Source organism: Sceloporus occidentalis, unplaced genomic scaffold (assembly GCF_023333645.1).
Source record: "Sceloporus occidentalis isolate IW3139 unplaced genomic scaffold, rSceOcc1.0.p SCAF_2, whole genome shotgun sequence".
Lineage (NCBI taxonomy): Eukaryota > Metazoa > Chordata > Lepidosauria > Squamata > Phrynosomatidae > Sceloporus > Sceloporus occidentalis.
Window position 1 is genome coordinate 180,775,252 of NW_028316982.1, and position 27,139 is coordinate 180,802,390.

Sequence of the window (27,139 nt, forward strand, 5' to 3'; positions counted from 1 at the left end):
TAACATGATTATATCCTTCAGTTCTCTGACATGTGTTTCTGAATCAATCCTAAGATAAATAACATATTCAAATTCTGTGGTTCTAAGCAAATTTGGTATAATTTTGATTATAACTTTGATATAGGAAGAATTAAATGAGAAGTTTTTAAACCCTCAGCATAAACTTTAAATTAAACACTATGCTCTGTAATTGCCAGGGGTATATTTGTGAGACCAATTGTTGTTTCTTCTATGAACTGTTCAGTGTTTTTACAAGGTAAATAGGCAGTCAATCATTCTTTTTATTGATATAAAGAAAAGAATAGTATGAAACTAACAGCACACAGAGTGTGTGTACAAACTGTTCCTCTTTGTATTGTTATCTTACTATATAATAATTAGGACCTGCCAAATCCTGTGAGGACACTGTGCTCAGATTCTTTTTGAGGTTGCACAGCCTTGCTTTAGAACTTAAATGAAACTGCACAGCTTGTAGATTGCATAAAAATAACCTAACAAATATGCAGATAATACAAACCAAATTTAGGGCACAATTTCCCATGTGGTACAGAAAATGCCTTTCTTCAATCCAGAAAGGATATTTCCTACTCTTTTAAACTGCACTTTTTTCCACTTTGAAGAAAACTATCCAATTCTGCATCTGTTCAGGTCAGCATGTCTGAGTTCAGAACATGGTTATTTGGTGGGTTCCTGTGTAAAGGAGGAAGAACTTGAGCAGACTGCTAGCAAATATTACTATCAGCTGATACAGAGTAGGCTGGAGAGACTGATAAACTTTAGGATTTTTTTTAAAAAATGAAAGAAATCTTTAGGGAGGAATAGAATAACAGAACACAGATGATTAAAAAAATGCAGACACTATGAGATAGTGGTCTGAGTGAAATGGCAACCATTTTCTATTTGTGCATGTCTGCCCTGAACATATATTGCCTTTTGCTATATGTCTATTCAGGCAGCTAGCCCATGTCAAGCCACTCTGAAGTACATCTAGTCACAGATTTATTACAGAACTCAAATACACCAAATACAACAGGGAGACAGAAAAAGAATGAAACAAGTGGCTGTATGAAGTTTAAAAAAGAGAGAGAGAGATAAGCCCACTCACTGGGATAATAGAACATATAATATAAATGCCCGGTTGGAGTAGAACTGTTGCAACTAGAAGCTGTGGCAGCAGCTGTTCACTGCCAATAAATTGACCTCTACCTGTGCTGATTCCATGAATGAGAGACCTCTAAGTTACCCTATTATCAACAGCCCTGCTCAGGTCTTGCAGACTAAGGGCTATGGCTTCCTTGGTTGAGTGTATCTATCTGTGATGTGATCTTACTCTCTTTCTATTGCCTTCTACCTTGTCCAGCATAATTCTTTTTAATAGTGAGTCATGCCTTCTTCTGATATGTCCAAAGTATAAAAGTCTACTTGTTCTTCTTGGATTCTAGGGAGGGTTCAGGCTTGATCTGCTCTAAGACCATTTGTCTTTTTGACAGTCCTCTCTGCAGAACTTTCTTCTAGCACATTTCAAATAAACTGATTATCTTCCTGGTAGAATTTGTGTTAGTCTGTAGAATATGTATGAAGAGTGATCTAGTAGTACCTTTGAGATTAACTGAAAGAAAGAAGTTGGCAGCATGAGCTTTCATAGACTTCAGTCCACTTCCTCAGATGCATCTGAGGAAGTAGGCTGAAGTCTACAAAAGCTCATGCTGCCAACTTCTGATTATCTTCCTAGCAACTTTCTTCACAGCCCAGCTTTCACAGTAATACATAGAAATGGGAAATACAATGACATGGACAGTCCTAAATTTATCATTCAGTGACACATCTTTACACTTCAGCTGCCATCCCAGGTCTCAGTGGTGTTCCAATTTCTTGACTGCAGTCTCCATTCAGGTTAATGACTGAGTCAAATCTTGAACTTTTTCAATGTCTTCATCATTTACTTTAATAATCTACATATTGTTGAATGTCTCATCTTGAACATTTATTTATTAATTTAAGTACAGTTCTTCTCTCCTTCCTGTTATCACAGAATCTCAGGCCAGCATACAATATGAACAATTTAAAATATTTTTCAGGTTAAAAAGACAAATAATTTGGACAAGGTAAAAGCATATTAAACATAGGGGGTGAAGCAGATGGTGCAGGAGGAGTGGCCAGAGGCCGCTCCTGCCCCAATTGCCATAGGACCATGGCAACCGTGGCGAAGGAGTGTTAAGAAAACCATTCCTTCTGTGGTTGGATTTGAGCTGCCTCCACACGGCCTTTGCATGATCTGGGGGCATGCATCATGTGCATGCCCTGCCCTCAGATTGGCCCGACAGCAGCCCTTTGGAGCCATCTGAGGCTACAGTAATAGTTAAAACTATTTTAAAAACTACATTTTAAAACTATGTACATGTAGACCTGGAATACATTAGTCCCCAAAGGCTTTAATAAAAAGCCACATTATAGCTGAGCACCAGAAAGAAAGCCACATTGGTGCCAATGTGACCTCCAAAGGGAGGCATTCCAGAAGGTGACACAGCTTACACACAAATTCTCTCCCATCTTCTACACCTTTGCATTTCTCACTAATGACTGAACATAGAGGAGGACTCCTCCAGCAGATCTCAGTCTTTGAGCAGGCATATATAGGGAGAGGCACAGTTGTATACAATTGTAACTATACAGTTGTAAGCTGTGTATGAACATTCTGGCTTCAGTTCACAGACCAGAAATGTGATAGGAAACCTTTGAACCCTTCAGATGGTTATGCATATGTTGTGAAAGACAACAGAAAAGTATGGTAGTTCACATACCATAGAACCATGCAGAAGATCCTAGCTTCTGTCTATGAAATATCCAGTTAAAGGAATACTAGGAAGTTGGGCGAAAGACTGTTACCTAAAACATTGCAGAGCCACATGGCTCTGTAACAGAAAACATGCTGGATCAATAATCCAAAATGGCAGAAGGCCACTCATAAGATAGATATGAATTTCTTCACACAATACAGGATATTCTTGATCTGCATCTGATACACTTTTCTGTGCCATAATTAAATCCAATCCCAGTCCTGTCTAGCGTGAGCCCATTGAAATTAATGAGGCCCATTTATCACAAATAATTCATATCCAATTCATTTCAATGGGTCTAGTGTGGATGGGATTAATGTTGGATTTAGCCCAGTGATGGAAATCATGTAGTCTCCAGCTGTTGCTGGACTGCAAGCCCCAGCAGCCCTAGTCCTAGTGAAGAATGCATGGAGTTTTAGTTCAACAATGTCCAGAAGGAATGATTACCACCACAGATTTAACCCATGAAATCTTATTCAGTCTTCAAGCCAACTCAAGTTACCATTGGACATGAGAGTGATGAAGCAGGGGTATAGTGTGCAACTGGTTCCGATGTTTATTCTGTCCTCATGAAGCCAATTATACATCAAAGGGTGTTTAAGTACAAGGAATTACAGAACTATAGACCACACTGTTTCTTGAAAAATATTATCAAAAATTATAAACAGCATTGACTTTGTGGGCAGAGATGTTTTCACAAAGCGAGACCTCTATCAACCAATGACCCGACTCAAACCATAGTTTGAATATTTTGTAAGACTTGTTGATTTGTAAACTTCAGTATGTGGGAAAATACACAAGGTTCTGTGGACCTTAAACAGCAACTTGTTTTGGCTTTATCCCTTTCTTAAAATGGTCTTGTGTTTACGTTTTTGACAACCACAGTTTTTCTTCCTATAGGCATTAAGGAGTGGGAGGCCAAGAGTGCAAAGTCGGCAGTTAATGGTTATTGCTTCTGACTTATGTGTCATTGCATTGCTGATTCCAAAATATTCATCCTGTAAACGACCTTTGCCACTGTATTTTATATTAGGAGGAATAATATGAGAGTGCACCTAGATTTTAGAAGGAGATAAGACACTTCTAGGGAGACTACAAGCAGAACAATTTCTCCACCAGAAGCATCAAGTTAACATTTTATTGACTTTAGGAATATTGTATAACATTTGACTTCTCTTTCTCTCTCTCCTCACCAGCAACAGCTACTATCAGTTGCTTTCCTTTCCAAACAGAAGTGGTAGGATTAAGTATACTTTTTTTAAAAAAACATTCATAACAGAGCCTGTAGTTTCACTTAATTCTTCTGGCTCCAAAAATGCATCTTAACTTGAGAAAACACACATTGGCAGAATTCATAGAAAAAGACATAGCAGTGTTAGGAAAATCAGTATGCAAAGGGATCTTGTATCACCTTTGAGATTCACTGAAAGAGAGAAGTTTGTAGCACGAGCTTTTGTAGACTTGAGTCTACTTTTCAGATGCATGGAGACTAATCGGCATTTATCCTTGCAGTGCAAGGAAAAAGTCTAAAGTACAGATTGTTTCTGAGTATAGGCAGAATACATTTCTACAACCAGTGAAAAACTGCAGCCAGCTGGGCTTAGAGGCAAGAATGAGAGCTAATAAGCAGAGCTTTGGAAGTTGACATTCAACAAGACAGAGCAGGATATCATGCCAGAGCCATCTGTGACTGGGATCCAGAGCATCATCATTTCACTGCTCATGATAGCTTCAGCGAATCATTTATAGTCATTAGTCTTAAAAAGAACTTCCCAAGACAAAAAGTAAGCTTGAATATTGACCTCCTTCATGGAATTGGCTGTGCCCAAGGCCCCCATAAGACTAGGAGTTAGCTAAGCTCCTTCTTGAAATGATCTGGCAACATTTGGATCACCAAGATTCCTACAGATCTAAAACTCCTCAGGAATTAGCGCTCTAAATTATACTAAATGATCCAGCACTAAACTATTAAGACAGCTACTGTGGTTGAGCCCTCCCAGGAGTAATATGGACTGCCTGTCGTAGGCACACCTACTTTGGAAGGTTAGGAACACATAGAGCGCTCTGCTAAACACACATTCAGCTTGTCAGGCTCTTCATATTTAAGTATGCAAAGGGATCTTGTAGCACTTTTGAGACTAACTGAAAGAGAAAAGTTGTAGCCTGAGCTTTTGTAGACTACCTACTTCCTCAGATGCCTTGGAAATTCCCAAGTTCTCATTTCTTAGCTGCATTTCCAAAGCATCAGAGAAAATAAGCTCAAGCCTACAAAAGCTCATGTGACCAACTTCTCTGTTTCAGTGAGTCTTTAAGGTGCAACAAGATCCCTTTGTACACTGTTTTCCCCAGTTAAACAGGGGTATGTCTTTGAATTCATATCGATGGATGTTTCAGTGATGATGGTTAGGGAAAGTAATTTGCCCTCCTCCTTGCAAGTACCTTCCAGTGGGCAAAATTAATCATCTGCCTGCCAATGTTGATCCCATCCGCCCAATGCCACAGTTATTGGCTCCCCCTGGCCTTTTCTAGAGAAGGTTAAAGGGTGACATGATAGCCATGTTTAAATATCTGAAGGGAGGTCATACTGAGGTTGTAGCAAGCTTGTTTTCTGCTGCTTCAGAGACCAGGATATGGAGCAATAGATCCAAGGTACAGGACATGGGGTTGCACCCCAACATTACGAAGAGCTTCCTGACAGTAAGAGCTGTTCCACAGTGGAACATGTGGTCTCAGAGTGTAGTAGTCTCCTTCTGTGGAGGTTTTCAAAAAGAGGCTGGATAGGAGTGCTGTGATTGTGACTTTGTGCATGGCAGAATGGGGCTGGACTGGGTGGCCCTTGGGGCCTCTTCCAACTCTAGGATTCTTCTCTTCTTAGTCCACCAGAGAATGGGAATGCAGCCGCAGCAGGAGGCAGCTGGTGGCAGGGTAAGCAGACATCCTCCTTTTTCAGGACACGTCCTACATTTCAACCTCCTGTCCAGGAGCAATTCCAAAATGCCCTCCATTTTGAGCATGGCTAAGAAGCATGACTTTTGAGGAATATTTTGAGCTTTCCTTGGGCCATGTCCTCCATTTTGGTCCTGAAGCTCTCCATTTTGTGGTGGTGTTTGGTCCCATGTCCTCCATTTTGGTCTCGAAGCTTCTCTGGTTACCCTGTCTGAGTCTTTTGAGCTTTTCTTTTCATCATGTCCTCCATTTTTCCTTTGAAGCTGTTCAACTTGGTGGTGGCGCTTCATCCTCCTTTGCGTTGGTCACCTTGTCTGAGTGTTTGGACCGATTTCTTTGGGCCATGTCCTCCATCTTTGTTTTGAAGCTCCTCCACTTGCTGGTGGGGCTTAGTCCTCCTTTGCACTGGGGACCTCTGGTCACTCTATAGGAGTGTTTGGAGCAGTTTCTTTGGACCATGTCCTCCATTTTTGCCTTGAAGCTCCTCCACTTGCTGGTGGTGCACTGGGACCTCTGGCCTCCCTGCCTGAGTGCTTTGAGCTTCCCTTTGGGCCAGGTCTCACTTTTGTCTGGAAGCTCCCTCCCCACCCTGTGGCTGCAGTGGGGGCTTCTGCCCTGCCTTGCCTTGCCTCTGGCCCCTTGGCTGGGCAGGCTCAGCAGCACCTGCTGCCTTCCCTGGCAGCTCCTGGGGCTCGCGCCCTCCTGGTGCTGGTGCTGGTCCTGCGCAGACGCAGAGGGCTGGCTCCTCTCTTCCCCTTCTCCCTTTGCTCTTGCCTTGCTAGCCTCGGGGAGCTCCTGGTTGGCCAAGGCGCGCGGGCGGGAGCGCGCGCCACTGAAGGGGAGCAGCAGCAGCAGCAGCAGCAAGAAGAAGCAGAAGCAGAGGAGGAGGAGGAGGAGAGAGAGGCACTGCCCGGGTGGCTCCGAGGAGAGATGCTGCACGCCCGGCTCCTGGCCGGAGGAGGGTAGCAGCACCCCTCGCCATCCCTTTCCCTGCCCAGGCTTGCTGCTCCTGCTGGAAGAAGAAGAGGAGGAAGAAGAGGAGGAGGAGGACCAGCCATGCCAAGCCCTTTCCCTGGCATGGAGCCTCGGGTGCCCCTGGAGTGAGGCAGGCAGGGCTCAGGCGGCTGCATGGATGGATGTGTTTAGCTTTGTCAAGATTGCCAAGCTTTCCAGGTAGGTCTGTTCTTCCTCCTCTTCCTCTTCCCCATTTTTGTTCTCCATTTGCTGTTACTTGGGTTGGCATCCATTCTGGAGAGGGCTGCTGCTGGTGGCAGGGCGCCCATTACAACTCCCCAAGTCCTCAGGGCTTTCCTTGTCTCCCTGGGCATCTGCTGGGGGCCCCTGTCATGAGGCCCACCTTTCCAATCTCACCCCCCCCCCCCCCAGGAACCTCTCCATTCAAAACCATGTTTTCTGCCCCAGGAGCTGGCATCCTGGGTGAAAGGTGTCTGGGAAAGGGATGGAAGAAATGGAAGAAGTCTTGAGGGGTGGGGAGGATGAAGAGGCGATCTTCTTATGCCCCTCTGGGGTGGCACCTTCAGCCCCTGGGTGACCTGGGAAAGCCTTCCTGGCCAGGGCCACCCTTGGAGCATGGGTGGAGGGGCACTTCACTGTCACTGGCAAGGGTAGCAGAGAGAGGAGCTGGACTGTATAGGAGATGTCACCCAGGCTTTGGAAATGCCATTTGCTCATCTTTGGACACCCCAGTTTTGGGGTGCTCCACTAGGATGGCGCCTCTCCTGCCATGAAGTTGCCCGTTGGGTGACTTAAACTCTTCCTGAGGCTGTGTTGGAAGCAGATCACGTTGCACACCGCCAGGAGTATTTTTAGACAAGATGTGAAGTAATTGTCAGACTTTCAGCTTTGCCTGGCATTGCCCTCGGCTGGGGAGTTAGTCGCCTCACTCTCAGGTTGAGCATGGCAGTTTCCAAATTGACAAAGATCATTGATGTGCAAAGATTTTTCTCTCAGGACAATCTGAGTGCAGAATTATTATTATTATTATTATTATTATTATTATTATTATTATTTTATTTGTTGCAGAAGGGACATTCAGTTACAGAAGTTAGGCCTAAGGGTACCGAGATCTGTGAAAGCCCATCCAAGCTGAAAGTACTGAAAAACATTTCACTGTACAATAACAACAACAGTTCTTGGAGGAAAATGTTATGGAGAAACCAGAACCATTCTCAATGAGGTTGAGAATGAGGCTCCAGTTGTAGGATTTTTTTTTTTTGGTTTAGGATTGTCTTCCTGAAGCAGCTGCCCTAGACTGTGCAGTCGACAGCAATACGTCGCATGGGTTAACGTGCCATATTTACCATTGACCTTAAAGCAGTTCAGTGCTCCCAACTGAAATGGAATGTACTCCGAAAAGAGAATTCGTGTTGCAGAAGTAAAGCAGCTACATTATTTCAGGGTCTTACAAGTTGTGTACCTGTCAAATTGACAAATGGTTCCTCTTATAGAGTCGTGTGTGCTAAACTTGGAAAACGCCACAGGTGTGAAATCAGGTATTGCTAAGGTTTGTTCCCAGCAGCCTTCTCCAGTAAAAATAGGAATAAAACAGCAAACAGCAAGATTGTAATTTTTTTTCTATCTTCCAAATATTTCTTTCCAAGTATATCACCATATATACCTGCTTGGAATATACCTCCATGGAAAGCAGTGATAATGTGTAAAGCATTTTACCTGTGAGCTTAACTGGTTTGCCTCAGAAGCTACTTTTATGCCGTATTTATGTATTTATTTTCGGGTGAGTGCATACATCAGATTTCAAGATACCCCTCATGTGAGGGGTAGCAGACATCTTGTCTCTTTCCACCTCACATTACAAAGTTGCCTGACATTGTAAAAAAAGGCCTGATATGGTTGATATTTTGGTAGTGGATGATGTCGGTTTTATACTTTTAACTATAAGTCATACTGTAATTATTATAGTTATTGTTTGTGTAATGTGATGCTTGCATGTCTCCAACCCCAAATATAGGTTTCCTGTAAGGTATACTGCTGATAAGATCTTAGAAAAACATTAGGAATAATGTTAGTATAAATGTGCTTTTCAAATGCATTTCTTATTAAATATGTTGAATATTATTGGTCATCAAATGGATGATAATGGACAGTATTACATTAAGCTAAATTTAAATTAATAGAGAGTCAATGAGCAACAGAGACTGAGGGGGAAAACATAGAGAATTAGGAATAAACAGAACAGAGGACTGACTCCACAGTGGGACCAATAATAAAGATGACAGAGGCCTGAAGGTAGGGATTGGAGGGGGCAATGGAAAATGAAGGAGGCAAGTGGTTTATGAAAGGAGGACATGAAGCAGCAGTCACCAAGAGAAAATGATGGGCAGTAGAGTCAGTAGGAAACAGGAAATATGTACTGAGGCTGGTCCTTGCCAAACAAGAGAGAAATAATCCATTTTATTGGCCAAGTTTCTATATACCTGCCTCCCCCAACCAGGCCCCCTCCAGGTCTTGGAGGTCTTTAAACAGAGGCTGGATGGCCATCTGCCGGGGATGCTTTGATTTGGATTTCCTGCATGGCAAGTGGTTGGACTGGATGGCCCTTGCGGTCTCTTCTAACTCTATTATTCTATGATTCTAGGTATGTTGGACTAAAACTCCAATAATTTCCCACTCATTTTGGAGGAAGTTGCCATATGTATTTCCATCGCTTCACTGACCATCCTTTGTTATTCAAGCATCACAGTTCCAAGCAATTTGGAAATAAATCTTCTCACAGTCAGTGGGAAGTACTCATGTAATATGTCATAGCACTTTAGTTTGTCTTCAGGTTTGTACATGGAATTCAGATGTGAGATTCAGCTCAAGGTATGAAGGGTTATACACAATTAACCTGGAAATAAGACAGATTGAAGTAAATGGGATTTAGTCATCTCAGTGGACATATTGGAAAGCACTCTCTATAAGTTCAGTATGGAATTATTTTATTTGTTTTGCTTTTGTAAACTGTAATAATATGTGGTGCAGATTTTTTCATGTGTTTGTAGAATGGCTGTTTTGCATTGAATCCTGTTCTTTAGCTCATTTGATCACTGCAAGTGACATCTTTAGATGTCATCATTATGATTGTGGCAGTTAAAGATTCTTGTATGTCTCAGCTACCATGGACAGAGTCTGCCTGAGATGTGTAAACTAGATCCATTGATGAGGAAGGAGTTTTCATATGAGCAATGTATGTGTCTCTACAGCTAGAAATATAGATTGAAACTTTTTTAAGGCAATTTCTTTACCTAGAAATATAATTTAACTAAGTACTCTACAGGGATGCGGTGGCTTAGTGGTTACGATGCCAGTTCTGGTGATCAGAAAATTAGAAGATTGGCAGTTCAAGGCCCAGGTGCCACATAATGGGGTGAGTTCCTGTCACTAGTCCCAGCTTCTGCCAACCTAGCAGTGCAAAAGCAGGCAAATGCAAGTAGATAGATAGGTACCACTTCTCAGTGGGAAGGTAACAACGTTAGGTGGAGTCATGCTGGACACATGACCACCAGGGCAGTCCTCAGATAACGCTGGCTCTTCAGTTGAGAAACGGAGATGAGCACCGCCCCCTACAGTTGGTTCCAACTAGACATTCATGTTAAGGAACTACCTTTACCTTTCTACCTTTGCTCTAAGAAGTACTGCTTCTGTCATATAGACCTATGCCAATTACTTAGAATCAAATCAGTTGATTTCAGTTATTTCCAAGCATGTTTGTTTAGATTTGCTATGTTACTCCTTGAATCAGTAGTGGTTATGATCAGAATCTCATCTGAAACTTTGATCAATGCAATCTTTTGAAAACATATTTTATGACGATAAAAGAAGACAGTTGTAGTGATGGATGTGAATTCAGCAGCCTTTATGTTTTACAGCCATAGCACTTGTGATCTTAAACAGTGTTTTAAATAAATATATGCAATTAGTAGCTTTTTTCTGTGGATAAATATTACATTGGGAGATATTTTATTGTTCTCTGTTATGGAACGAGCTAAATGTTTTGTTTTGAAGGAAAGTGACACTTTCTTCAGTGAACAATATGAACATGACACTTTATTGATGCTTTGAGAGAACATGATGTTTTGTCTTTTTTAAAAAAGTGTTTGTATTTAAAGGAAGCTCACTGACAGATTTATAGGTATCCACCTATATGTTTCTGACCTGAATTCACAAGTGAGTAGGTGTGCAATATTGATACATCAGGTGAAGTGAGGATCAGAAGACAGGATTTGCTCTGGCTGAACCCTTTCATTCATTTTATGGTTTTAAAAGCCTTCATTCAGATTTGGGCTCTGGGCCAGCCCTACCATTAGGCAGAGTGAAGCCACTGCTATAGGTACAATCTTGAAAAAGCAGAAAATGGCTAGTAATTTACTTTGTTTTTCTGCCGCAAGGGAGCCAGAAAGGTGATGGTGGCTTTTGCTGGCAAGAATAACTAGCTGGCTTTGGATGTTATGCACCCTGATTTGAGTGACAGAGTTGTTGTCTGCTTCACCTTAAGCAGCAAAATGCTTTGGGATTATGCTTCCACAGAACTGGTGAGGTGTTAGATTCTCACTTTGACTGGCTGCATATCTTATGACCTAAATAAAGTAGATGAAACATTAAAAGGTACTTGGATCTTCAAACACACAGTCTGTAATAGAATTGCACTGTGTATCACAGATAGGAAAACAGAGAATGAATCCTGGAATGTTAACCACAACCTTAAAAACATGATTTTCAGACAGGGTGATCCTTAAATCATACATACATGCATACATACATAAAGGGACTCACATCGGACATACGCAGCCGCAGAAATAATGCCACAAATTTGCCATCCCATACCAATTTGTAGTTGCTTGGTTATCTTTATATTGTCATTCATGGCATAACACTGGCTGAAAGAAAAAGAAAAAAAGGTTCCAGTTCAGAAAATTTCCTTGCCTGACCAGTGAATGCAATTCTTACCATAAATATGTCAAAGACTAGAAAAATAGCTATTTATAATGTTGCTGTTGAAATATTAGTAGCACATCTATCTCTGTGCTGGCATAAGCGATATGAATTGTGCTGTTAAACCATAATACATATAATGCATGTCAAAACCCCCTGCAGCCTCTAAATTATTTCATTTTCTGTAATACTAACAATAGATAACAGAAAAGGGGAGGGTTTTTTGGGGGGGGATCCTTCCTGAGTGATACAAAAAAGTCCATTTTAAAAAAACACTACTTCCCCCCCATAATAACACTACTTTAGAAACACTCCTGTGTCTTCAGAAACATCTATTGATCCTGATAAAGATACTCACCATTTAGTTTTGGATTTCATTTTATCTTTATAGAACTACAGGGCTACCTTAACTTTTTGAATATCTTCAGAAAGTTAATAATTGTGTTGTAGTCAGAAATAGTTTATCTAAAATCCATTTTATTAAGATTCTATTTGCACATTGAAGCAGTGTTTATAAAGCTGAGGCAATGTAATAAAATGATAAGCCTGACCTCTGAACTCTGTGTCCAGGTAGCATAGACCTCGATGTGTCACACTGTTGACATGCTTGTCTTTGTTTTTGAAGGAAGGTGAAAATGTAGGGCTGGATTTGATATGCTGTTAGTGGAATGAAAAACTGTTAGTGTAGTTTGCTGATTTTAACTATTCCACAAACGATACCATATGATAGCATAAGAAGCAGAGCCCTCCCTCCGGTCCATCTGCCTTGGACCAGGCCTCAGAGGGAGAGAAGAATGCTGGACCTGATTCCCTCCCTCCCTCACCATTCCCTTCTCCTTTTGTGTCGTGTCTTTTAGATTGTAAGCCTGTGGGCAGGGAACTGTCTGTTATCCCCTCTATTGTAAACCGCTCGGATTCCAAGTGATTGGGCGGTATATAAATAAAACCTATTATTATTATTATTATTATTATTATTATTATTATTATTATTATTATTCACATATGGTCAGGATGTATCCCAGAAGAGAAACCATGTTGAATCTTCTTTAATTTCCATGTGCCACTGTCATGCATTAACTGAATCCCCACCCCTGGTGCAGGGCTGGTCTAATGCTGAAAGAGGATATATTACTGGCCAGTAATGTTGAATTGAGAATATTTCTGCTAACTTTGCATACAGTTCACCTCAAGTATGTTATGTTAGCATGTAAATGTAGTCTGGACATTATGATTTATTTGATAAAGAGCAAAAAACTGCTGCGTGGACTTGGTTGGTTTTATTCAGTGTTCAGTATATAACAAGAATGAGTTTGGTTCTAATTCAGAGCAATTTGTTCTGCCCTTATCATTGTTAAATTGACCAAGAAAATTTTAGCACTAAGGGTCCTTTTCATTGTCTGCATTATGAAGGGACTTTGGAAGGTAGGTTTTCTTCTTTTATGCTATTTTAGGTTATTATGGTAACCCAGCCAATTGTAACTGGAGATTTAGCCTGAAATTATAAATGGATTGTAGATACTCTCAGGTCTGTGGGAAAGAATTGATATTCTATTGCATTCTCAACAATTTTCTCAAATAGGGATTACTGTATATCACAATTTAACATCTGAATGTTAAATAACAGAGTAGATACATGGAGTAGCTAGCATCTCTTTTAGTAAAGATACATTCTTTATTCTTCTAGCTGACACTTTATTTCAATAACTAAAATGAATGCACAGGTCCAAATATGAAAATGGAAGGAAAAAAGAGAACACTTAAAACTAATATGCTACTGTCACTGCAACTTAGGGCTGAAATAGCTGACCCTAAAGGGGCGGTTTGACACCGGTCCTATGAATGCCAGACTGGGACTGCAGCAACCACATGTTGCGGCCCCGACCTAGCTTTTTGCTAGTGCAAAAAGAAGTGGCAGAAAGTTGCTCTTTTTTGAGCCGGCAAATAGCTGGCTTTTCCGCCACCGCCATGGCTTTGTGGTGCTCCTGCGATCTGTGGCATATGAATGCCACACCACCAAAGTGCCACAGAGCTGCTCACCATGTGGTCAGATGGGCAACTTCAAGGCAGCTTCCTGCTGGCTTGGGGACGTGCATTGTCTAAACGACATGCTCCCAAGCCACCAGAAGCCATTGCAAAAGGGCTGTCTGTTTCACTCCTTAGTTTTCCTCTTGATATGCTTACTTAGAGCTGTTGGCATAGTTAATTCACAGCCCCATCCCTCCTTTCTCATTCTCTTAGAGCACCAAGGTCAACTACTACAAATAGATTTTAGAGGAAGGTAGAGATAACTATCTGATATTACCACTCCTAGTCCTAGAACGTACTGTAGGTTCTTAGCAAATTTATTGTGGTACAAGCTAGAGATACAAAGGGATTAATCTCTTATCCCTAGGGTGTGTGTGTGTGTGTTGTGTGCATAGTAATCTCAAATGATTATAAAGGGAAAAGTGGTCAAATCTAACATCAGAACAATAATACTGAGATTAAATTAGCTAAATGGTTAAGAGACATTTTCTTCAAAAGTATTATTGGAATTTGCACCATTGTAAGCACCTCACTTCAAACTACAGCTACATAACATGATAGCAGTGGCACTATTATGCCTAATAGACCAGGAACCAGATGAACCCTAGACTAACGTCAGGTACGTTGTAAGGGGGGAATGTAGAAACTACCCATTGTGTCTCACTGGATGACAGAGGAAACTCTTCAAGCAATCCAAGACAGAAGAGAAAGAAAAGTAAAAGGTGACAAAGACAAAGCCTGAACCCTGAATGCAATAGTATGACTAATGAGCAGGGATTAAAAAAACCTTCTATAATAATAAATACAAAGAAATAGAAGTTGACCATAAAAAAAAAAGAAGACTACAAACCTCTTCCACAAGATCCGAGAAATCAAAGGGAAATTTAAATGAAAAGTGAGGATGCTAAACAACCAAGAAGAGAACACATTGCATGACCAAGTCGAAATAATACACTGAAGAACTTTATCAATGAGATGAAAGGATGACAGGTTAATCTACAGAAGAACCATATGAATATGAACCTCTAGTTTTAGAAAGTGAAGTAGAAGCAGCACTCAAAGTGCTAAATAATAATAAATAATGAGGAACAGATGGCTTACCAACAGAGCTGCTTCACCCTACAGAGACAGAATCTACTCTAGTTCTTATCAATATCTGTCAACAAATCTTTGTTTATTGAAAACAAAATGATGACTTATAGAGTGGAAAAAATATATAGTACTGTCCTCATGAAAGGGAAAAAAAGGATTGTAGCAACTATTAGATGACTGCATTAATTTCCCATGCAAGCAAAGTGATGCTCAAAATTCTACAACTAAGACTTTTACAATACATGGAAAAAGAAATGTCAGATGTCCAAGCTGAGGTCAGGAAAGGAAGAGATACTAGGGATCTTATTGCAAACATACATTGCATAATGGAATGAACCAAATAATTTAAAACGGAAATTAACCAGTGCTTTATAGACTATAGCAAAGCCTTTGACTGTGTAGATCACAAAAAAACTATGGATCACTCTTAGACAAATGGGGGAGTGCCACAACATTTGATTGTCCTGATGCATAACCTATACTCAGGACAAGAAGCTACTGTCATGCAGAATATGGAGAAATGGATTTATTTGCAGTTGATAAGGGGTTTAGGCAAGGCTGCATTTTTATCACCAATTTGTTTAATTTGTATGCTGAAAACACCATATGAAAAGCAGGACTAGATACAGAGATAGGAGGCATGAAAATTGGAGGAAAAAAAACAACAATCTAAGATATGCAGATAACACCATACTACTAATAGAAAGTTTCATTGACTGGGAACAATCACTGAAGAAAGTTAAGGAAGGAAGTGCAAAGGCAGGTTTAGAGTTGACAATTAAAAACAAAAACGATCATAATGACCACAGAGGATTTCCATAGTTTTAAAGCAGACTTTGAAGACATCAAAATGGTTCAAGATTTTACATACCTTGGCTCAAACAGTACTCAGAGTGGATACTGCAGTCATGAAACCAGAAATGTAAGACTTGGAAGGACAGCTATGAAGGAACTAGACAAGATCCTGAAGTGTCAAGATATGTCAATGAATACTAAAATTAGGATAATTCAAGCCATCACATTTCCTATCTCTCTATATACCATACATATGAGAGCTGGGCAGTAAAGAAAGCTGATAGGAAGAAAATCAACTCATTTGAGATGTGGTGTTACAGAAGAGTTCTGTGGGTATTGTAGACTGCTAAAAAGACAAATAAATGGGTCATAGAGCAAATCAGACCAGAACTCTGTCTGAAAGCCAAGATAACTAAACTAAGAATGGTGCAAAATCGAATAAGAACATCTTTATTTTTGCATCGTTCTTTTGAATCACCCAGTAGTTTGACCCTTAATGAGAAGAGAGAACTTACTAGAAAGGATGATAGCGCTTGGTAAGGTGGAGGGCAGCAGGAAAAGAAGACCGCACTCTTGATGGATAGACCCAAAGGGGGATGTCACAACCATGAGTTTCCAGGATCTGAGCAGGGCCACTGGATATAGAGTAAGTTGGAAATCTCTCATTCATGGGGTCACCATGAGTCGACCTGAAGGCAGTTAACAACAATAAATGGTCTCTTTAAAATAGCTAGAACCATAAGCCTGCTATGTTCAGTCAATTAACAACTTGTTATGAAATATTCAGTAAGTTTACACAGCACAATAGAATGGGAAACAATAATTTATCTCAATCCCTTTTATGAATAGCTTTCACCCTTGTCCCAAGGTTGCCCTGTCCCAAATTGGTCGTTTTAATGCTGTGGTTAACTTTCCAGGCTTTGTTATGTGTTTTGCTGTATTTTGGGTTGTCCTGTCTTTGATGGCCAGTAGAATTTTGTTACTGAATAACTTCTTCTTTGAACCATCAAGTACCTTTTAATGTTTCATCAGCTTTATGTAGGTCATAAGACATGTATCACATGAAAGTGAGAATCTAACACTTCACCAAATCTTTCCTCATCTGTGGTTAATCTTCAAAGCTGTGTTCTTCATTTTTCTGCCCTTTATCTGCTAGTATGAAAAAAAAAATCCGATTTCTTTGTGTATGTTATCTTGGACATAATCTTTTAGATGCCTTTTTTCAAAATGTTACAAGAAAATATTTTGTGCCTGCGTAACATATATTGATAGGAGTGGCTGTTTTCATTGAAAAAGTTGTTCGAAATGCAAATAGTGAGGGGAAATAGTACACTGGATGCTTATTATGTAGAAAGGAATCTGGTGATATTGACATGACTAGTCCACGCAGTCAATGTCCCTTCATTATCTAATGATTTAGGAGGGGTAGAGTTGGATGCTCTATAAGCAGGAGCTTTTCTTGATAAGCAGTAGGGATTTATGAGTTTCTCTTTCTGAAAGAACTGGGGGGAATTATTATGCTGTTGACTGCAAAGGGAATTGCTGGAAGACAATTCTGGTGTTTAAGCGACAGGCTCCAGGAAGCAATGAAGAGAGGAAAGATGTCTCTCAGGTAAGAAATTATTATGATAAAAGCATTGCGAGTGCAAATTCCGTTTCATTTTAGTAGTAATCTGTCAGAAAGGGTGAGATTCCTCTAGCTCTTCTTGCAAGTATTCAACTTCAAAAGGTTTGCAAAAGAAGAGGTGGGGGAGAGTAACCTCTTCTTCTTCTTTTTCTTCTTTGGTAAATTCAGTTTAAAAGATGGAACAAAAAAGAACAAGGATGTTGTTCCAAGAGGAGTATTGTGTGTTTGGATGGCTGTGGAGTAGGGATATGGATTGCATTAACTTTTCTTTAAGGAAATATTCTTTTTTAGTCTTGGTAGTTTATTTGGAACTCTCTGCAAATGAGACTCCAGAGATTGTTGTGAATATATTAGGGCCATTTTTCAAGGAAACTGTAGATAAAAAAAAAATCAGTATCAGATATATGGTATGAAACTTTAATTGAGCATTTTATGAACAAATCAAAGTAGGGCTAAGAAGGTATGAGTCACCAGTAAATGGAAAAGTTATTTCTGGGTTGACTTTGATTTTTTTTTTTTTTTTGTGAAACCTTCTCCATAAATGCTTATTAAAACATTTTCTTCACCTTTGTGTTAAAATTCTGTAGCAACTTTTGATTAGTAACATTACTTTAAAAAGGTCTTTAACTTAGAAATAAGACCTGTCCCTTGTACATCCTCTTTTAACAAGCGAGCCCACATAGATTAATAGATATAAATATAGATTTAACCATGGTTACACAAAGAAACATAAAAATTCCAGAGAAAATTAAATTAATTGTTAATATTTCTGTGTGACCCTTCTGCTTTGTTGTAGGCATCTCACATACCTATAACATCTTCAAAAGATCTCTATTGTTATTGTGCTATTGTTCTTCTATTTCAGTGAGTGAGTAATTCTTAGAAGATTAAATTCTTGCCAGACTGGAGGAATGGGAATTTTCAACTCATAATATGAAATAATCCTGCTTGAAACCTCTGTCAGATAGGCAATCAGTGCTAAATGGATCAGTTACCTGGCTTGGTATGAGGTGGTTTGTAAGTTCCCATAAATTGCTATTCCTCAAACGCTTTCACAGTGGTATGTATCCTGCATACACATGGGACGTGGCCTACCCCACACCATCACTGCCAGTGCTAGGTGAAGTCAAAAGCTGAAGCATATGTAGATCCTTAATTGTGATTCATTAAGCTAATCAACTGTCCTTAAAAGTGGTCCCAACTGCCCTCTGTGAATAACTGAGTAGCTAATCATGCTAATATGTAGAATTATTACAATCAGAATTGTTGTACCTCTTTCAAAAGACTTGTATCCCTTCTTGGATGTTACATGGCTTTGCATAGCTTGAAAGGCTTTTCAAAAGTTAAAATAAAAAAAACAACAACATCATTTATCTATGGTAAGTATGATTATGAGGTATCATCTTTTTGTTCTATACAACATGTGCCACAAATAGCTTTCCTCCAAACCTCCCACCACCATGTAAGAGCACTGATGAAGACAGTCAATGCTACTCTATTTTTTGATGATATTTGAGGGCTTATTTTATGTTTTAAAAAGCCAATGACATTGGCTGAGCCCAGTAAATATGTTTAAAATCTCACTGACTTTAATTCCTGTTATGTCTTCATGAATATGCAAGGTACTTTATAATGTATTCTGATTCTTCTACAGTAATTCTAGAGGAACAACCATATCACTTTTTAAACTTTCATTTGGATTGGCTAGAAAGGCAATTCCCACTTCAAAAAAATAGGGGTATTAAAATATATTTCCTGCTTTTCCTACAGCAAATGTCCATCTTGGCTGGATACAATATATTTAAAACTTGACTGACTGGTAATAGCAAAATTGATGTATTATATGCAGAACATAAATAGCAAAAACAGAACATTTTAAATAAAATATTTTAACCATTAAACAATTTAGTTCGTTTTTGAGAGATTCCTCGTGTTCAACATTTTCCAGTCGAATGGTTTAATGACTCAGCAGTTGTTCTTATGAATCTCCTATGTGTGATCAGCCCTCTTCTTACCCCTACATTTGTTTGCTCCATAAGCCAATTTCTTGTTGAAGCAGAATGCAGAATTGCAAGGTGAAAATGATGTCTAGCGTCATGATTGTGGTTCATGTTGTGAATTTTGCATTTAACTCATAGGACATATTTCTGGAACTGAACTCAGGTAAATTGGAGTGAATGGGCAAAGGCTTAGGCATGGAAAAGATCTAGGAAGGTGGAGTTATTGAGAACATAGAAGAAAACATTCACTCTTCTATTGTGAACATGGAAGTATAGAAATTGCTCTAACATATTTAAAAAATCTGTGACCAAGCAGTTGGAAATACAGTCGGCCCTTCTTATACATGGATTTTTTATACACGGATTCAAGCATCCACAGTTTGAAAATATTTTTTAAAAAAGTATATATTTCAAATATCAAACCGATTTTCCACTTTTTTAAATAAGGGACACCATTTTGCTATGTCATTATATTTAATGGGACTTGAGCATCCACAGATTTTGTTATCCACAGGGATCTTGGAACCAAACCCCAGCATATAACAAGGATCCACTATATTGTAATCAGGTACTGAACATTTTGGAAGAATGATGATTGATTTTGCTATTGGAGGCTTCGCATTACCCTTGTCACTCATTGCGGAAAAGCTGTAGCCTTTGTAAGTCATGTGTATGTAAGAAAAGTGAATTTGTCAGATATGCTATTTGTAAATATTCGGATTAGCCATGGTTTCTGATTCAGTTCAATTCCTATGTGGATTTATATTAAGTGGTTTTATGTCCAGTGAGATCAAGGTAACATACATGGTTCATCATCTCTTCCTTTCCATTTGATCCTCAAAATAAACTTATGGGGTAGATAAGGTGGAACTTGTGCGACTGCTTCAAGGTCACTCAGTAAATTTCATGGCTCTGGGGATGTACACCTGTATCTCTCATGCCCTGGGCCAACACTCCCATCATACTGATTCACTGTATGTAAGATTCTCTTTATTTTCTGTTGCTAGCTTCTCTTATGAACCTTTTCGAGAAGTTCAATCATTACTGAATGCCTGTAATCTCTAATGATAAATGCCCAATTGGTGTTGCTTTTCAAAGTGGCATCAGACATACTTCCCTGTTGGTTGCTTGAATGTAATCCCAAAGAAAAACAGCTTTTGTGTAATATCATTCTTTTCCCCTGAAGAGGAACATACACATATAAGGCTTATAATTGTCACATGCCCATTTTTCATCACCTTGACTCTAGATTACTTGCAGGCAACAACTTCATAAAGCTTCATCATACTAGACAAGTTAAAAATCCCTTGTTAAAAATGGAGTAGATTTCATCTGTCTGCTTCAAACTATTTCTGTTTTGCCATTAATTTTAACTAATTCTTAGGGGGAAAAACACTTTGTTCAATCTCTTCTCTTGATAACTGCAGGTAGAAGGAGCCTTTGTCAGAAAATTTGTTTCAAATGCTATCAGTTTCTCAATTAAAGGGCATTACTGTTTGTGTTTGTTGGTGTTGAAATAATGTTACTGGCTGATTTTAAAGCTATCAAAAATTAGTAGGAAGTGGACATATCTATGTCACTCTAGGGATCAATGTACAGTTTTACAACTTTTAAAATGTGATTTTTATTTACACTAATAATAACAGCTTGATATTTAAATTCAATAATTATTTATCTCAATGAGTCATTCACTCTCTGCTCCCACTTTTGTATTATTTGCAAGTAAATCCAATTGAACTCAGAGTCTTATTTTTAAATACACATCTATTGGAGTGCATTGCTAATGATATAGTGAAGTCATTGGAAGAAAGCACAGGCATGGAAGTCAGGCAATATCCTATATGGATCTGTGAATCTCAGGCAATAATGCTCCATATAGTACTCACAGTTAAAAGTGGTTATAGTAACAGTGATAAACTGTATTTTCTATACTACAGAATGTTACATTATGAGTGTTTGGTAAATGTGGTATCACCACAACAGGAGGATTACTTGTGAAGAAAAACGCTTTGAATCTGCTGAATTAATCAGCCACAATTGCACATTTGTTGCATGCAGAAAGACTGATTTAGAAAGACCTTGTAATTTATTCTCAGGGTTGTTATTGTGGCACAAGTGCACACTGCTTTTATCTCCTTGCTATCTGTCTTTTTCTAGTACACTTAACTGCTTGCTTTTTCCTTCTATAGTGCCCTACTTTATTTGTCCTTCGTTCATTTTTTTTTACCCACTCAAGCAGCTTTATTCTATCAAATCCTCATTCCAACCACATTGTGTGATCAGGATAGCTTGTTAGCTGATGGTGTCTGACATATTAGTCAGAGCTGGAGTTTTCTGTCTTGACTAGCCTTAATAATCAGTTTCCTGTAAATCAGGAAAATGGTCTCGAAAATAAGATAGTAGGAGATGATTTCATGAGAATAATTGTGGTATTATTTAGAAGTCTTACTCTTGTTCTGGTTGAATCCATGTTAAAATTTTGTTTTTGCTTTAGAAACTTCTTTGGAATGAGTTGTTAGCAAAGCATATTCCTTTTCTTACTAATGCTTAGGTGCGATCTCTTTTCCTGTAGCTTGAATCCATTGTTCCATGTTCTAGTCTCTGGAGCAGCAGAAGGCAAGCTTGCTCCATTTCAATACAGTAAAGTAGTATTGAATAAGAGGATAGTATACAGTATATTAATGCTCACATCCCTTTGACAGAAAATATGATCTGTTTTCAAAACATGAGACCATTTGAATAAAAGACATTTGAATAATTATTTATGTGGCTAATTAAGATGATTTGCTTGAAGAATACAGGCACCCCTCCTAACTTGTGGATCTGAGACCTGCGACCTTGAATATCCACAGAAGGGTGACTTCTGCTATTTTCAATGGTGTGCACACCCAGTGGCATGCCCCATTCAAGCCTATGGGGCTTGAACATGCGCAAGCCTTCATTTTCAGGGGTGTTGGTGTTCCGGAACAGATCCCCCACGAAAACGGAGGGCCAACTGTACTTAGAGAGAAAGATTCCTAATATGATTGCACTAGTGGATTTCTTTTTTTCTATAGGCAATTAGCACAAGGACTTTTAAGAGTGGTCTTTATATGGGATTTGCTAAAGACGTTTTGCTATATATATCCACATGTAGATGTTGATAGGACTGATAGTTTATGCCGAGTTAACCTACCTGAGAATAGCAGGTTAACAAGGTTGAAGGCAGGCTGCACTGTGCACACAGCTCTGTTCTAGGTTTCACAAAAAGGACTAGCTGGAGGGGTAGGAAAAATGGGCAATAAGTTTGCTGCCATCCACTTCAGCATCATTTGCCTAAGGCAGTTGCTGCATTCTACCCAATGATAGGGGTGGCAAAAGTTTCATACTAGAGCAGATAAAACTAAAATTTTATGTGTGAACTTTTGTTATGTAAGAAGATTTGTCTTTAGAACATGCATTTCACAGAGGAAATTATTTCAGCATAAGCATTCTCTTCTCATCAGATTTATTATCTGGTATTTGTGCTTTCTGTCTCTAAAACTTATTTAGTGTTTTCATAGAGCAATATGTCAATCTTCCTCTTCCTTTGCCTGCCACCAAATCCAGTAGTAGCAGAAACATTTTTTTTCCTGATAGATTGAAAGAGATAAGAATCTTCCACATTTATAGCAGGACAAGGCTGGGAAAATACTTCTGATTCCGCATTTGATGTACTGTAAAGAACATAGCTGTCAAAATATTTGACAGTTTTTACCAAAGGAAAAAACTATAGGACTGGAAGATATAGCTTTCTGAAAATAGACTTCTAGTGAAGCATATCATCCTAATTGAAAAATAAGAAGCTGAGCAACTTCTGCCCTCTAGCTTTTTGATGTTGGAGTCAGTGCTGATAATGAATTTGGGCTCACAGCTTATTGAAGGCACATTTAAAACATGACTATAAACTAATTGCTTATATTTATAATAAATAATGCATGAAATCTATCCCAGTTTTGGGGGGCTTTCATGTAGGATGGGAAAGTCCTCTATTATACCAGCATTTTAGTATATAGAACAATAAACTAGAAGTCACCAATGGAACTTAGTCATATTGTAAGTGTGTTACCCATTGATTAACAGCAGGTTCTGGGTGAGAGCCACCATGAAGAGTCAGTGGATTTAAGTAAGGAGTTAAGACGTATATTTCTGTTAGCTGAACAAATATTAATACAATATTTAATACAATAATTATGTTTATGATCACCATAGTGGATTATTTAAGTTCATAGCTGATTTTTACTTTTAGGCAGATACACATTTACCTGGGAGTTACATTTGGACAATGCTGTGTTTAGAGGCCTGGAGTATTTGGACGTAAGAACATAGATTTACCAGATACTGAAAGATGTAGGACTTTGGGGTTCTTTTGGGTATATATAGTAAGCCTGAGGGCAGGGACCCATCTGAATAAGTATCTGTAAGCTGCTCTGAGAGCCTTTAGGGCTGAAGAACTGGGTATAAATACCATAAATAAATACATTGGTTGCTGTTATTTACCTATTGGTCAACTATGACATGGTGATCCTATCCTAAGGTTTTCTATGAAGGACTTTCAGAAGAGGTTTGACGTTGCATTTCAGCAAGGCTCTGAGAATATGACTTGTCTAAGTTCATCCAGTATATTTCCATCACTGAGTGTGGATTCCAAGCCTAGTCTCCCAAAATCCTACTCCAACACTCAACCCACTATGCCACATTGGTTTGAATGCCACATTGCAGGCTTTTATTGCTTTTATTATATTATTTCTTCCTATGTCAGCTGTCCTATCCTTTCCAGACACCTCCTCTGAAAACATCAGTGGGCTTCCTGTACTTAGTCAAGGACATTCGACAAAGCCTTGCCTGGATCAAGGAATGAATCTGTCATAGACTTTATAGGCAGATTAAGTTTTGGGTTAAGCCATAATAGAAAATAGAAACTTATTTGAAAAATGCAACGTTTCAATAAATTGTCAGTCAGATGGCAAACTTTGTTTTTCATCCTAAATATTTCATACATTTTGTGCTAGAAACATGAGTCTGATGGCTCAGGAGGCAAGAAACCGAGGCCCGGTGGCTAGGAATGTATCTTAGCATGTATCCAATCTGATGCCTCACAAAATTTAGTATGAAGTGAAAATGGCTGATGGTTTAATGGCACCTTGTCACAGAAGATATGTATATATTGTAAAATCCACCTCTGTAACCCGCCTTGATCTCTGGAAAGGCGGGCTAGAAATAAAGCTATTATTATTATTATTATTATTATTATTATTATTTTGCTGTGATGGTAGTTATTGTTATTTCAAGGCTCAAGGACAGACAATATTCCTTGCAGTGAGCTTCCTAGCCACTACTCTGGGAATGTGTAGATGGAATTCTTAACTTTTTTTTTAGTATCAGAAATGCTGTTTGTATTTGATAAATTGAGATACAATACTTGCTATACTCTAACCCTCTTTTCCTCAGTCTTTAGATTGAACAGGTGGAGATCTCAGATCTATATTCTGTCATCTGAAGTGTTAACTACTAGAAACAAGATTTCCTCTTACAAAGGTTGTTCAAGTGGCGTACAACAGCCCTTTTATTATCAGTGGGGTGTTTTCACCAACTATACTGTGCAGAGGTTTTGCTTTGTGAAGTTTCGAAAGGGCCTGAATTTTAATTCTGCGAGCTCATTTTGTAAATGTGTAGGCAAGGTCCAAGTGTCTTTCACAAGTAAAACAACAGAATTCTTAATTTTCCGTTAGAACACCTTGCCTGTACATTTACTAGGAAGAAGTATTTCAAACTACTTGTCAAGTGCTCTATTTAAAGTTTCTAGTTTGCTTTTGTCTTTATAATATACTGTTATGTTGTGGAAAGTGTTCCTCAGTTTAGAAAATCATTATTCTCTCACTGTGATGGAATGTCTAATGACAGTAACATAAATCAATAGCATCCCTAATGGCTGCTATAATTTTGCTGAGCCAATAGAGGGAGCACAAGAGAGGTGTATCAGCCAAAGTTGCAGCAGGGGTAAGAGTTTCAGAGTAAATACAATAGAAACCCAAATCCACAAACAGTGAAACCTTTCGTTTTCTGTGGGTTTTTCGGGTTATGTGACCATGTTCTGGGATAATTTATTCCTGACATTTCGCCTGCATCTGTAGCTGTCATCTTTAGCCATATAGCCTGAAAAAACCACAAAAAACTATGGGTGCCAGCTGTGAAAGCCTTCGACTTTACAATGATATCTTTATTTGGCTAACCAAAATGCACAAAGTACATAACGAAAAGCTTCTTCATCAGGCAAAGGTGTTAAAAATCATACAGGATTTTTTTTTTTTAAATGATGATGTCAATCACAGGCCTGTATTTTGTCAAGGTGTTGTTGGTGTGTTGTTTTGTGTTGAGATCATGTAGAGGGAGGGCACCCCTCCTCCATGTGGCCGTGTGGCACTGGGAACAAAGCATTCCAAAGTCCAGGAGATAAAATTTGAATTCAATTAGCAATTCAAAAACGTACTTCATCTGAGATCCTAGATGTTCCAATATATGACTGAGTGCTACTACAAAAATAAAGTCAAACAGGGATGCTAAAAGAACTAATTATTGTCAGGTAGGACAGACAGGAAAATGTAGCAATGTGGACATCCCTTTCTGAGGGTTCCAGTGAGCAAGATATGCATTTTCCCCCAAATGCTCACTTCCATTCACCACTCCACTCTGTTTTCTATTCCTTCCCTGCAATGTTTAATCATCCCTCCATGCCTACATAATCCTTACTCATATATGTTTGGATTCCCCCACAACTACAGTTAAGTCTCTTTTTTTAATGATTTGTACTGTTTTGGGTTCCTCGCATCTGCTGATTCTTCCTTCCTGTACATGAATGTTGCCTTCAGAGAATTCAGTTCGCTGAAGGCAATGTTGGTTCAGACCCAACATTCCTGCTGGTTCCAGATGGCTTAGAAATAATTGATGTTTGATAGTGCTGAGCACCAGGTGGTGTAAAAGAATTAACAGGGTCATGCTCTTCCCATTGTAAAAATAACAAAGAATTCTGTGGCACATTAAAAGATTAACAAATAGTGTTATGGCATACCGTAAGCTTTACTGACTATATCTCAAGTTGCAGGATTGTAATGAATGACAAAGGCAGTTAGGACCAATTTTATCTCATGCTGTGACCCAGATTCTGACCAGCGTAAGTCTATTATTATCCAGATGTCCCCAAAGCTGGCTTCCTAAAACTTGCATGAGAATATCTTGTGCTAGCTTGGCTCCTTCTCTTTTACCTTTCCACCAGCAGGTATGGACTTTGGCCCAGACTTCACTTACTATGGGGAAGGCCTTTTAACTGGACGAGTACTGACTTTTTGTATCATTACATAGTTTTTAAAATTGTATTTTAATGTTTCAAGGCCTTTCTTTTATAGATTTAATTCTTTTTGTGCTATTCATTTATACACCTCCTTGATTACCATCCGCAGGAGGAAGATGGGATATAAATTTAATAAATAGAAGAAACAAATGTGAATGGCAAAATTAAAAATTTAGCTAGAGTTCCCAATTCTGTAAGGGTTTAAGCAAAATAAAGCAAAACTTATTTTCGGTCTCAGGCCTCATTCTCTCTGATAAAAGCATCTATTCAATGCTTCTAACAGATGCTGCACCTTGGTAATTTTCAATATTTCAACCTACCTTTCATCCAGACTTGTATTTGCTGATCCACTTCATAATTATTTTTAGCATCCATCTGTAAGATGATAATATTCCTGATGTAACTCAACATAAAACACCCACTAGTTCAAAACTAATAATGTAGTAAGAGACCCTGTTTTCCACTAATTCCAACAATACTTGGACCTCAGGGTACTGAA

General features: G+C 38.9%; 1 protein-coding gene across 5 annotated transcripts in view; it reads left to right on the top strand.

Moving 5' to 3' along the window:
* FRMPD4 (FERM and PDZ domain containing 4) overlaps nucleotides 1-27,139 on the top strand; it is a 370,005-nt gene that overhangs the window by 98,763 nt on the left and 244,103 nt on the right. For 2 of the 5 annotated variants that reach the window (XM_089511615.1, XM_089511618.1), the window contains exon 1: nucleotides 6,676-6,956. The exons of 2 other annotated variants lie outside the window; for them this stretch is intronic. In XM_089511615.1, the coding sequence (XP_089367741.1) occupies nucleotides 6,916-6,956 (41 nt within the window). In that variant the 5' untranslated portion in view covers nucleotides 6,676-6,915. Of the gene's footprint in view, nucleotides 1-6,675; nucleotides 6,957-17,073; nucleotides 17,260-27,139 lie in introns of those variants that run through there. One more of the 5 variants, XM_089511612.1, reaches the window with a different exon arrangement.